This window comes from Sus scrofa, chromosome 7 (assembly GCF_054392235.1).
Source record: "Sus scrofa isolate SSC_HxYL_T2T_F1_AM1 chromosome 7, Sscrofa_HxYL_maternal_Yorkshire_Landrace_v2.0, whole genome shotgun sequence".
Lineage (NCBI taxonomy): Eukaryota > Metazoa > Chordata > Mammalia > Artiodactyla > Suidae > Sus > Sus scrofa.
In genome coordinates this window covers 58,358,997-58,372,063 of record NC_139389.1, presented here as the reverse complement: position 1 = coordinate 58,372,063, position 13,067 = coordinate 58,358,997, and the positions used below count along the sequence as shown (strand labels likewise).

At 52.4% G+C, this 13,067-nt stretch overlaps 1 protein-coding gene across 5 annotated transcripts in view; it reads right to left on the bottom strand.

Annotated features, from left to right (window-relative positions):
- Window positions 1-2,351: 2,351 nt before the first annotated feature.
- The window catches only part of CEMIP (cell migration inducing hyaluronidase 1), a 170,225-nt gene continuing 159,509 nt past the window's right edge, over window positions 2,352-13,067 (bottom strand). For all 5 annotated transcript variants that reach the window (XM_084968398.1, XM_021098863.2, XM_021098867.2 and 2 more), the window contains 3 exons: window positions 12,639-12,796; window positions 8,160-8,260; window positions 2,352-5,498 (listed from right to left, as the gene is read on the bottom strand). In XM_084968398.1, coding sequence (XP_084824524.1) covers window positions 5,371-5,498; window positions 8,160-8,260; window positions 12,639-12,796 — 387 coding nt within the window. In that variant the 3' untranslated portion in view covers window positions 2,352-5,370. The remainder of the gene's footprint in view (window positions 5,499-8,159; window positions 8,261-12,638; window positions 12,797-13,067) is intronic.

Here is a 13,067-nt window from a genome sequence, read left to right as displayed (position 1 = left end):
TTCTAACAAGCCCTGGGCTGATGCTTCTGCTACTGGTCCATGAACCACGCTGAGAGTGGCAGCTTGCAAAGCACTTTCATGGATGCTGTTTATTGCTTTTGATGCTCCTGTTTTCTGGGAGGGAAGCAGGGGAGGATAGTGAAAGGACAAGAGCCTCCCCAAATGCCTCTTCTATTTCACCAACTCAACCAGTGGGCTATGCATCACTCAAGCAGCCAAACTGCTGGCTAAGGAGTCATTGGGACCCCTTCCCATCAAATCCAGTGGTCCCTAAAACCTGGCCAGTGTCTGGCCAACCCACTTTCCCACCATCCCTCGCATGACTGCTGATTTATGCCTGGCCATCCTCAAGCCCACACCTCTAGTTACTTTCCCTCCCCCAAGACTGTGCCTTTTATGAAAGGGCCCCATCCCTCATCTGACCCTGACTCCCAGACCAACTCCAGTCCCACTTCTACTCATTGACCTCTGGCTATTCCAGGCATTTATTCCTTCTTATCCTCAGAGCTCTGCTCCACCACTCACTGGGCATGGGGACTATATATATAGTCTCCATGGGTTTTTTTTTGGTTTTTTTTTTTGTATTTTTAGGTCCTCAACCCATAGCATATGAAGATATGAAGGTTCCCAGGCTAGGGATCGAATTGGAGCTGTAGCTGCCAGCCTGTACCACAGCCACAGCCACAGCGACACCAGATCCAAGTCGCATCTGCAGCCTACACTGCAGCTCATAGCAACGCTGGATCCTTAACCCATTGAGCAAGACCAGGATCTAACCTGTGTCCTCATGGATGCTAGTCAGATTTGTTTCTGATGCGCCACGAAGGGAACTCCTCCATGGAGTTTTTTAATGTTCCTCTTTGTGCCATGCCTGGCAGAGCAGGTGCTCAAAAATATTTGCTGCCTGACTATACAAATGTGACCTCTCTCTCCAGGTGAAGTTTCTTGAGAGCAGGGGCCACCCGTTCTCCACTGCAAACTCACTTAGGGTACTCAGGCTGTTCTGTCAGCCTTAGAGTCGGCCCTCCATATCCGTGAGTTCTGCCTTTGCAGACTCAGCCAAACGCAGATGGAAAAAACTACACAGTCAGAGGCTGGCTGAATCCCTGGATCCAGATCCTGCAGATACAGAGCATGGACTCCAAGGGACTTCGGCGTCCTCAGATTTCAGTGTCTCGGACTTTGGTGGGAGTCCTGGAACTAACCCCCTGCCGATATTGTGGGATGACTGTATTCGTTTATTGACAACTTGATAACACTGGTCGAGTGCCAGCGCCTTCAAGTAGACTCAACACAGACACACACACACACACACACACACACACACACACACACACACACGGTATGGATTTATTTATTTATTTATTACAGCCACATCTGTGGCATATGGAAGTCCCCAGGCTAGGGGTCAAATGGGAGCTGCAGCTGCTGGCCTACACCACAGCCACAGCAACGTGGGATCTGAGCCACCTCTGTGACCTACACCCCAGTTTTCCACACCACCAGTTCCCTAACCCACTGAGCGAGGCCAAGGATCAAACCTGCCTCCTCACAGACACGATGCTGGGTCCTTACCCTGTTGAGCTACAACAGGAACTCTACTTTCTGTACTGATGGGTATGTTTTATATCTTCCCTGTCCAACATGGTAACCACTAGCCACATGGCCATGGAGCACTTCAAATGTGACTAGGGCAACCAGGGAACTGAATATTTGTTTCATTTTAGTAAATTCCACTTTAGGTGGCCTCATATGGCTGCCTTCCTGGACAGCACAGCTCTAGAATCCATTCACCCTGTTCTAAGCTTCTCCCTTTCCCCCTCTCCAGACCCGCCCCCAACCCCCCCCCCCCCGCCATGGCCACACTGTCCCCGGAGCCCCTCTCACCTCTGCCTAGGGGTTCCCCTCTAACCTACTTCTACTCCTCATGTCCTACAGCTTGATCTGAACCTATTCTCCACCTGTCTTCACACTCTCCTCAGATACCGAGTTTGGCCTCTGACCAAACTGTGCCCATGACGAAGAAACAGTCCTGCTTCGAGTCCAGACTCAGCTGACCACCAGCTTGGCCTCAGAGACAGCCTGACAGCTTACCGATGGCTTAGAAGAAGGACATGGTCCATCCTGGATGTGGCCAGCCCTGTGTGTAACATCTCTCTTATAGGACCCTCTCCATGTGCTCTCGTGGGCGCCCCCTTGGAGCAAGACAAGGTAGGATATGACATAGGAATAGTTCTTAGAAGAAGTGAGAGACCGGCCCTAAGGGTGAGTTCCCCAATCTTATTTTCCTTAGCTATCTGGCTTAAAACAAGGCCCACTTTAACCGAAAACAAAACAAGCAGACAGGAGGGTGACATCCTTTGTGTGTTTACTATGGTACAGCAAGATTTTCCAAATCAGAGCCGATGGCCTCTGCTGCAAGCAGAAGGCTCTGGGTATACCCCTTTCAAGCGGTCCAAAGGACATCCCCAAACATGACATTTAAGACAATTCTTCATTTCTCTGACAACGACTTCTCGAAGTGCATATAGAATAAATAAATAAAAAATATATCTTTGTTCACGGTGGTGACGCCTACAAGAAATGTTTACATACAAAACACGCTGTACATCTAATTCCCGAAAAAGGACCAGCTATTTCGGCAACAGGAAAAAGACACGCATTTCAGAGGAGTGTGTTTGTTTTGTTTTGTTTTGTTTTGTTTGTTTTTAAGGCCTAACTCATTTTGATGCTTGCAAACAGAATAACAAGAACAATTTTCTAAGCCATTAAGAAAATTTGTGCTACCAAGAACATGCCTGGACTTGGCTCTTGGTGAATGGTTTAGAAGGAGAGTCTTCGGCACAGATCCTGTGCTGTTAGACATATGGACAACTCTGAGGATTTTCAAATAGATATCTTTTCCATGACAGGCAACATTCCTGAACCAAAGACAGTCAACATTCCCAGCCATCTGAGGCCATCTCCTCCTAAGCGGTTCACAGTGTGAGACCCTTGCATTAAGAGCTCAGAAAAACTCAACAGAGCTAAAGACAAGAAGAATATGAGGTCATTTTAACTCTCCTCCCCATGGCCTCTGATCTGTCTGGAAGAGGCCCTTCCTGGGACATGGGCCTTTGAAGCTGCCTTGTCTTAAGAGGCGGAGACCCACAGTCACCTCCTAGCAGCTGAAAGACCTGGTTAGTGGGACCTCTTGGGCAGCTGGCCTAACCTGGTGAGTGGACCGGCAGGCTGAGTCTCATGGCTGCAGCTGGGCAGATGGAGCCAAGGAAGAAAAGAGTTTGTGGTTGGGGCAGAGAAGGGGACAGGTGCAGCCACCAAGAAACCCAGAGTGACCCTGGTCCCTCAGGAGAGTATAAACCACAGTTTTGTTTTTTTTCCAGTTCTCCTGGCTTCTCCAAGGTGGGCAAGGGAGAAGGCAAGTTATGAGGCAGTGGCTGAGAGGGCCTGGGTGGACCGAAAGCTCTCCAAGACCTCAGAAAGCCACCTAGCTGGCTCACCAAAGATGTGTCCGTGTGCCCTGACGCTGACTGCTGGGTGCACCTGCAAGACCTGCAGAGACAGTAGCACCAACGGAGCTGTGGCAGCTGCGGGAGGCCGCTCCGGAAGGCAGGTCGTTTGAGCCAAGTGGGGGTCTGCAGGACCGCCACAGCCCAGAGGAGGGCGCCTTTGTGTGCGTAGAGGGTCCGGAGAGAAACAGTCATCCGCCAATTCTCTTTCTATTCTGCTCATTTTGTTTTTCCCCTCAAGGGGACTTGCCCGCATTGGAAAGCTCCTCCAGAAGTGCCTGGACACCCAGGATGGCTGCTGAGGCAGTGTGGTGTGGCAGCAAGTGCTGGGAGTGGGGCTCCCGTCCTGGCCCTGCCCTGGCCGTGTGGTTCTTCCCTGTCGGGGTCTCATCAGTCCCATCTCTAAGATGAAAGCTTTGGACTAGATATTTCCTAAGGTTCTTTCCAGCTCTGGAGCCCCAGCCACTGAGGTGTGAGCACACCCACGGGGCTCTGCAGGGCTCTCAGGGCCCCAGAGTGGCTGGGAGCTCACCTTTCTCAACTTGACTCCACCCTTTCTTGGAGTCACTGGTGGGGCTGGCTGGTTCAGCCCTCCATTCTTCCCCCTTTTTTTTTTTTTTTTTTTTTGGTTGTGCCCATGGCATGTGGACATCCCTGGGCTAGGTATTGAACCTGTGCCACAACAGCGACCTGAGCCACTGCAGTGACAACACCAGATCCTTAACCCTTTGAGCCTCCATCCCTCCCTTCTGAAGCCTGCTCCTGCATGATGGCTGGGCTAGCAAGTTGAGGGCAAAGGGCTTTGCAGTCACCCAGCTTTGGCAGCTGCTGGCAGGAAGAGCTCAACCTCTGAACCACTCCAGAGGCTGCCCCATCCCTGCCCACCCAAATACCCCTGCCCTTCATTCTTGCCAGCCCTGTGGCCTCCTCCTGCAGGAAGCTTCCTGACCCACCCGAGTACATAAGCTTTCCCCTGGAAACCGGCATTGGCTTCCTTTCCATCTCATTTCGTTCTCTCCACCTGGCATCAGAGGGCACATACACCTAGCCGCCCATTCTGCCGGACTGCGAGCCCCCTGCCCTAAGCATTACTTTTCCCGCTTCATCCTGAATGCCCCGAGCGCCCAGCATCATGGATGGCAGCTCAAAGAAATGTTCTCACCCACTGCTGGGTTCCAGGCACAATGTGAAAAGCCACAGACTTGTGGCATCTCAGAACTGAAAGGGCCTTTAAAAGTCACCTAGTCCCGCTCCCAACCTGGGTCCCCAAGTCTCCAGGAAGGTTGAGGCCCTCCGGAGACAGGCTCACCCTTCCCAAAGGGTGGCGGGTTCCGTCTCTGCGCGCTCTGTCTGCGCGCTGGCTCTGAATCCCATGGAGGTTAGTCCTTGCTTAGAGGAGTGAAGATTTCCTTAGGACCAGGGCTCTTTTCCCTGCATCTACCACCCTTACGTGTGTGCTGAGAGCATGGGCATCGGTGAATGACCCCGCCCCATCCCCCCCCCACCCCAGGCTGCCTCCTAGTTGGAGCAAGACTGCCGCCAAAGTGGACCTCTGTGGCCAGCACAGCCCTGGTCTCCTCGTGTGGTCCCCACCCCGCCACTGAAGAGGCACAGAGAGGAGAGAAGCACCCAAGAGGCTGCAGGAAAGGAAAGGTTTCCAGCCTCAGCCCACGCCCCCCCGGGGCTGCAGGTAGACACTTGAGTAGGAGCAGGTGGCAGCACCAGGGCTCTCCGACCTCCTGCTCGTGGCGCATCAGGGTTGACACCTGGCCGTCCCAGCCAGTCGCTAGACAGGGCTGGGCTGCCGCCAAGAGTCCACTGTCAGAGTCCACCGTGGGGCAGCACCGGGTGGCAGCCGTCCTCACAGCTTCTTCTTCCTCACCACGGGGATGGGCACAACTTGGAAGATTTTGGCACCATGGTCCTCCGTGTCCAGAGTCACCCAGGTGGGCCGGAAGCTGCCTTTGAAGCCGACGAATGCCATTTGCTCTGAAAGCAGTGATGTCCCGTGAGCAGAAACTTCGAGAGAGGGTGGCCACACCCCACCGCCTTCCAGGGTTCCCCAGCCCCCTCACCCCACCAGGCACCCCCTCCTCTGGCCGCACTGGACTGTCCTCCAGGGAAGAACTCTGTGCCAGCCTCTGATGGTACCTGACCACACACAGGGGCTCCCCTGAGCCTCCTGGCCACCCGTGCAGATGCCTGCTCCACTTTACCCAGGGACCTCCCAAGAACCCCAGCCACTTTTAAGCAGATCCTATGATCTCAGACCCTATGATCAACAGCAAGTCTCTGCCTCTCTCTGAAGCCCAGTGTCCCTATCTGTCAGATGATGGCATTCATCCTGTGGCTGTATTCATTCATTTATTTTTTTTTTTATTTTTTATTTTTTTTTTTTGTCTTTTGTCTTTTATTGTTGTTGTTGCTATTTCTTGGGCCGCTCCCGCGGCATATGGAGGTTCCCAGGCTAGGGGTCCAATCGGAGCTGTAGCCACCGGCCTACGCCAGAGCCACAGCAACGCGGGATCCGAGCCGCGTCTGCAACCTACGCCACAGCTCACAGCAACGCCGGATCGTTAACCCACTGAGCAAGGGCAGGGATCGAACCCGCAACCTCATAGTTCCTAGTCGGATTCGTTAACCACTGTGCCACGACGGGAACTCCTCATTTATTTATTTTTTTAGAGCCACACCCGTGGCACACGGAGGTTCCCAGGCTAGGGGTCCAATTGGAGCTACAGCTGCCGGCCTACACCACAGCCATAGCAACTCCAGAACTGAGCTGCATCTGTGACCTACACCATGGCTCACGGCAACGCTGGATCCATAACCTACTGAGCAAGGCCAGGGATGGAACCCACATCCTCATGGATACTAGTCGGGTTTATTTCCACTGCACCACAACGGGAACTTCTTTCCTGTGGCTTTAGAAGGAAGCTCTGAGAAGTGGATGAATCTGCCCAAGAGCAGGGCACAGATGGTGCCGCCCAGAGCAGAACGACAGACGCCTGAGCCCCACTAAGAGCCCTCTATCTCGAAGCTCAGAGCTGGGGGTCCATGTCTACACTCAGGACCCACCTGACCTGGCAGGCACCACACGTTCATCACCGCTGAGAAAACGTCCCTTGTCTTCCATCATCTTTATGTACATCAGCTTTTGGCAACAGGGTCTTAATTTATTTTTTCAATTTATTTTATTTATTTTCTATTTATTTATTTTTGCCAAGCTGGTGGTATGAGGAAGTTCCTGGGCCAGGGATCGAACCTGCACCATGGCAGCGGCCCAAGCCACAGCAATGACAATGCCAGATCCTTCATCTGCTGAGCCACTAGGGAACTCCAACAGGGTCTTAACTGAAAGGACAGAGGCCCCCAAATGCTTTCAGGGTTGGGCTGGAGAAGATGCTTCTCTTTTCCTTGTGTTCTCTTTTGGCTCATTTGAAGGACTTCCACTGTTTCTGATTTTTCTCTGAAAACTGCCTGGGATAAAGGTCTCATAGGATGGGCTGCTAGCTTTCATGTGCTGTGCACTTAGGGTGCCGTGGCCGCTAAGCACTCTGAAAAATTAGGATCCAAATTCTTTTTTTTGGTACTTTGTTCTTTTGTTTGTTTGTTTTCGTTTTTGGGTTTTTTTTAATTACTCATGAATTTATTACATTTATAGTTGTACAATGATCATCACAATCCAATTTTATAGGATAGGATCCAAATTCTAATCTTCAATTCCTAAACTCTTATTCATGAATAATTAAGGTCATCAGAGGCTGTCTTCAGGAAGGTGCAAGGCCGAACATTACTTGGCAAGTAAGACTGTGCAGCAGAAACTGGACATTGTCATTACTGTCTAGGGTTGTTCTGTCTCCCCTCTCCACCTCCTCGCGGATTCTCTCTGAACACAGTTTGTGATGATGACAGTGAAGTGCTGACATTTTTGCCCTGGCTGGCTCCTTCTCCGTGGGGTCTAGGCTAGGCTTTATCGCAGAAGAGCTGTGTGACCTTGGACCTGCCACACACATTCTCAAATAAGAGTTTGTTCTTTCTTTTTTGTTTGTTTTTTTTAGGACCTCACCCATGGTATATGGATGTTCCCAGGCTAGGGGTCAAATCAGAGCTGTAGCCACTGGCCTACATCACAGCTCACGGCAACGCCAGATCCTTAACCCACTGAGTGAGGCCAGGGATCGAACCTGCATCCTCATGGATCCTAGTCAGGTTCCTTAACTGCTGAGCCACAAAGGGAACACCTCAAATAAGAGCTTTGCAAGCTGCAAGGGCTATAAAAATGCTGGATATCAGCTGGAAAATTGAGAAAGAGTTAGGGCCCCTGATCAATCTGAGGAGCAGGAACTGGGTTGGAGGAGGGGGTGTCGAACTGAGCTACTTTTCTGCTGATACTTTTGTGGAAAAAAGAACCGCCTGCTGAACAACTCTAGCAATTTCCTTCCAATGTCCGGTCGCAAGTTAGAATGATGTTGCTGCCTGGCAGGGATGGTGAAGAGGTGGCCCCCTGCCCATGCATGCCACTAGTTGCGTTGAGGATTCTGAGGCCACACCCAGGTCTGAGGGAGGTGGTCTGGTCTCTGGAGCAGGTAACGGGGTGCCAGGCATCTCAAATCACAGTCAGTGGAAAGCCCCATCCAAACCCCTTACCTTTCAATTTGACTCCCTTGTCTGCCCCGAGATTTTCCAACACTCTGGTCCATGGGCCTCTGGAGACATATCTTCCCTTTGATGCCACAAGAACTATGGAACTGAGCAAGAAGAGATGGATGAGAGGACTCGATGAGGAACTGGAGTGAGGGGTTCACTGGGAGGGACAGTGGCCTGGCCTGGGGGACCTCATGTTAGCAGTGCCCAGAGCCCCGCCAGGATCTGGGGAACGACAGTCTCTCCTGCGTGCCGAGCTGACCGGCTCTTTCCATGTGGTGACCAACATCCTGAGCATCCTCCCACACATCTGGCCACAGCTGGTGCCCGTGGCCTTCTCTCAGCTCACTGCTTTTCCCTGTCTGATCCCAAAGAAGACAGAGCAGGTATGCGGGGCCATCTGAAGGTAGCACTTATGCCAGGGCTGGGCACACAGAAGGACCTCAGTATGCATCTTTTTTTTTTTTTTTTTTTTGGCCATGCCTACAGCACACAGAAGTTTCCAGGCCAGGGATGGAACCTGAGCCACAGCAGTGACAATGCCGGATCCTTAACCCACTGAGCCACCAGGGAACTCCCAGTATGCATATCTTAATTTGAATGTTCTCAAGCCTGCTTGGGAGTTCTTGCTGTGGCTCAGCACGTTAAGAACCCAACTAGGTTTGATCCATGAGGACTGGGTTCGATCCCTGGCCTTGCTCAGTGGGTTAGGGATCCAGAGTTGCTGTGAGCTATGGCGTAGGTCCCAGTTGTGGCTTGGATCCTGTGTTTCAGTGCCTGTGGTGTAGGCCGGCAACTGCAGCTCCAATTTGACCCCTAGCCTGGGAACTTCCAAATGCCACGGGTGCGGCCCTAACAAGAAAGAAAAAAAGCCTATTTGGATGGGATGAGATGGGGACATGGTGGTGGGGGGAGCCCGAGCGCAGAGTCACCAGGGGCCCAGGGGAGGGTGAGCCCCTTGGGTTCATGATCTCCCTCTCTGTTCAGGCAGGACTGCATCACTGCATCAGTGTACAAATGTGGGGATGGAGGCAAACAGCTACCAAGTACCCAAGAGGACCTGCCAAGGGGGAGCGGTGCTCAGGTGGGGGCTGAGGTCTGGAGCCATGGCAGCGCCCGGCCTGAAGGTGCCAACTTGCAAAAGCCTGACTTGGGAGCAGAGTCTCCACGGCCCTGCCCTGGTTGTGTTTAGGCCAAAGGGCTGGGAAAACAGCCGTCCTGGTGGCAGACTCAGCCTGCTGGGCTAGACAGCAGGAAGTGAACACTCCCCCAGGAATAGAAACAGGGGCAGAGGCCCAGTGGGGCTTCTAGCTTGCATCTCAGAGGCATCCTGTAACCACAGACCACAGGCCAGACATGGAAAAACTGTATAGGATTCTGGAAACCGTTGATACCCCCATTTGTGTCCCATTGGGAGGAGAGGGAAGCTCTTCAGATGCCAAGAGCTTGTGCACAGGAAGAGCAGAGGGGAAGGGAGCGGGGCGACAGGGAAGCCCAAAGGCAGGGCGGCTGTGACGGGGAGAGGGACATCGCAAACACGTCCTCGACGATGGATTCGGGCTCTGCTCCCCATTGTTCCACTTCAGAAGAAAAGCTAACATCTCTTTGGCTGAGCCAAGCCCTCTTGTTGGGCTGGTCTCAAATGAAGGTCATGGCCCTCCAGACGGGGCTCCCAGAAGCGGGACAGGAGACAGAGCTTCCTGTGTGGCCCAGTCTCCCAGAAGCTGCCTGCACCCTTCAGGTGTCCCTCTCTGCCTGGGATGGGCTTCTCCTGGCCCCTAAGCTTCTGCACCTCAAAGCGGAGGTTCGCATAAACTGGCAGGGCAGAGGCAGCTTCTGGAAGCCGTCCTTGAAGGGTCTGGCGTGAGCAGTTGCATCCTCTGAGGTGGCTCTGTGGATGGGGTGGGAAGGCTTGGACCTTGCCCCATTCCCTGCTGCTTTCCTGGAGCTCAAAGCAGGGTCTGGTTGTACCCAATTCCTATCTGGGTACCCAGCGCCAACCCTGGATTCAGCTCACACCAACTACTCAGCGAGGGCTGCCCCCAGTGAGGTGCAGTGGGGCTGCTGCATAGGCTGAAAGGCACCCTGGGCGGGGTGGTCCCACACCCCTCACCCTGTTCTAAACAGAGCAACTCTTCATTTCAGTGTCTTATTCCAAGCTTCGGCATCCTGCATCATTTTAAGAAAAGGTCCTTTGGCCCCCAAAAGGCGTGAAAACTAAAAATCACTAGATGATAGTATTTTTTTTCAAATTGGCAAAACTGGTTCTTCCATATGAATCTGCATGTAAAAATGTAAATTTTTTTTGTCTTTTCAGGGCCACACCTGCGGCATATGGAGGTTTCTGGGCTAAAGGTTGAAAGGGAGCTATAGCCGCCAACCTACGCCACAGCCACAGCAACCCAGATCCTAGCCGCATCTGTGAGCTACACCACAGCTCACGACGATGCCAGATCCTTAACCCACTGAGTGGGGCCAGTGATCAAACCTGCATCCTCATGGATGCTAGTCAGATTCATTTCTGCTGAGCCATGATGGGAACTCTGAAAATGTAACATTAAAGAAGCTTGCTGGAGTCCCCACTGTGGCACAGTGGGTTAAGAATCCAACTGCAGCAGCTCAGGTTGCCGCAAAGGTGTGGGTTCAATTGCTGGCCTGGCACAGTGGGTTATAGGATCTGGCGTGCTTCAGCTGTGGTGCAGGTCACAACTGCAGCTCAAATTCAAACCCTGACCCAGGAACTTACGTATGCTGCAGGTGTGGCCATTAAATTTAAAAAAAAGAAAAGAAAAAAAAAAGCCTTGTGATGAGAGGAGGATGGAACGAAGACCAAAGGTGGTTAAGCAAAACCCTTCCCTGGAATCTCATATGGCGCCTAGTTCCTGATATGCCTGTTGTACAGCATCTGGGAAGTACACTTTTTATTTTTTGTCTTTTTAGGCATATGGAGGTTCCCAGGCTAGGGGTTGAATGGAAGCTGTAGCCACCAGCCTACGCCACTGCCACAGCAACTAGGGATCTGAGCCTACATCACAGCTCACGGCAACGCCGGATCCTTAACCCACTGAGCGAGGCCAGGGATCGATTCTGCGTCCTCATGGATGCTAGTCGGGTTCGTTAACCACTGAGCCACGACACGAACTTCTGGGAAGTAGATTTGTTTTCATCAATAAGTACTTATCAGGCACCTCCTATGTAGCACGTTCCACAGTAAGTACTTCACTTGGACTGCTAGGCCAGGTTGTGGTTTTGGAGGGAACTCTCTTTTTTTTCTTTTCTTTTCTTTTCTTTTCTTTTTTTAAGGCCGCACTTGAGGCATCTGAAAGTTCCTGGGCTAGGGGTTAAATCAGAGCTGCAAATGCAGCCTATGCCACAGCTCGTGGCAACACCAGATCTTTAACCCACTGAGCAAGGATGGGGATCAAACCTGCATCCTCATGGACACAACACTGGGCTCTTAACCCACTGGGCCATAACAAAACATGGAGTGAATTCACCTATTATACTAGAAATGCAAATATAAGTTAGACACGGTCCCAACATCTAGAAGTCTGTAACCTACATGTGGAGTAGACAGGTCCACAGGTGCTATGGGGAGGTACGCAGAACTTTCTGGTTGGATTGGAAGAGACCTCACCCAAGAGGCACTATGTAAGTTAGATTTGGAAGGCAATGGGGGAATTAGCAAAGATTTCTAGAAAAGGGGACAGGAGAGACCTACACTGAAACTCAAACCGCCTCCCCCAGCCAGTATGGTAGGTGGATCTGAGAAGGGGAGCCTGGACCAGGGACATGTTAGGTGACTATGCTGACAAGTGTGCGTGGCAGACAGGGAAGGTCTGGGTAGAGCAGCCATGCAGAGGACAAGCTGGGACAACTAGCAGGAGGGCAACGATGCAGGTAGGGTTGACATGTGGTTATAGGATGTGGTTATAGACGGTGGTGAAATGAAGGAAAGCCAAGCATGATGCCCAGATTCTGGTCTAGCGGCCTGTGGGGGGAAGATGATGATTTCATCAGTCCCAGGGGTGGGGGGAGAGGAGAAGGGACTGGTTGGTGGGGGATTGAAAAAAAAAAAAGTCATGGTGAGAATTCAGTTCCACAGGAGACGTCCAGGTGGCGCTGTCCACGCGGCAGTTGGTTAAAAATGTCTGGGGTTGAGATGGGAGATGTGGGCTGGAGATGCTCAAAAGCCACCAGCATTTGGATCGTATTGAAGGTGTGGGAGGAGGTGAGGTCATGCCCGGAGAGTGTGTCGTGATGGGGGCGGGAGGCCTGGGCAGGCTTCCCGTTTGCCGCTGGCCGAGACCATCTGCTGCAGCCTGACCTACATTCCCAACAGCCCTGGCTCCGACAGAAGGGTCACCAGACTGCACCCATTCCTTGTGGGCAGATCGTGGAGCCCCTACGCCTTCTCAGACTGCGTGGTGATGAAGGGATAGGGAAGGAGGCCGAGGCCAGGGGGCAGAAGCGCAGACTCACTTGTCAGGGATGGCCGCCATGTAATTGAAGAGCTGCCGGGGGATGCCCTGCAGGATGGCGTTCCTGAAGCTCGCCTGGCTCGCCACGTGCCCATGCCTCCCGTCAATCACCACCACCTGGATGCCATCTTCCACGAGGGGGTACCTCTTTCCTTCCACCTGCAGACCATAAGCAACGTCAAGTGTGGGGCAGGGTCCCAGGGGCAGCAAAATCTTGAGGTTCTCCTGCCCACCCGGGTGGTTCCCATTCCGACTCTGCAGACAAAGGCCCCCTGCACAAGCCGTTCAAAGCCTAAAACCCACTTTAATCAATTCCTTGCAGCCCTCTGTAGTAGACTGAGCGACCGCCTCCCTCAAAGATACGTCTGCTGGAAACTTTGAAAGTCACCTTACTTGGAAAGAGGGCCTTTGCAGATGTGATTAAGTGAAA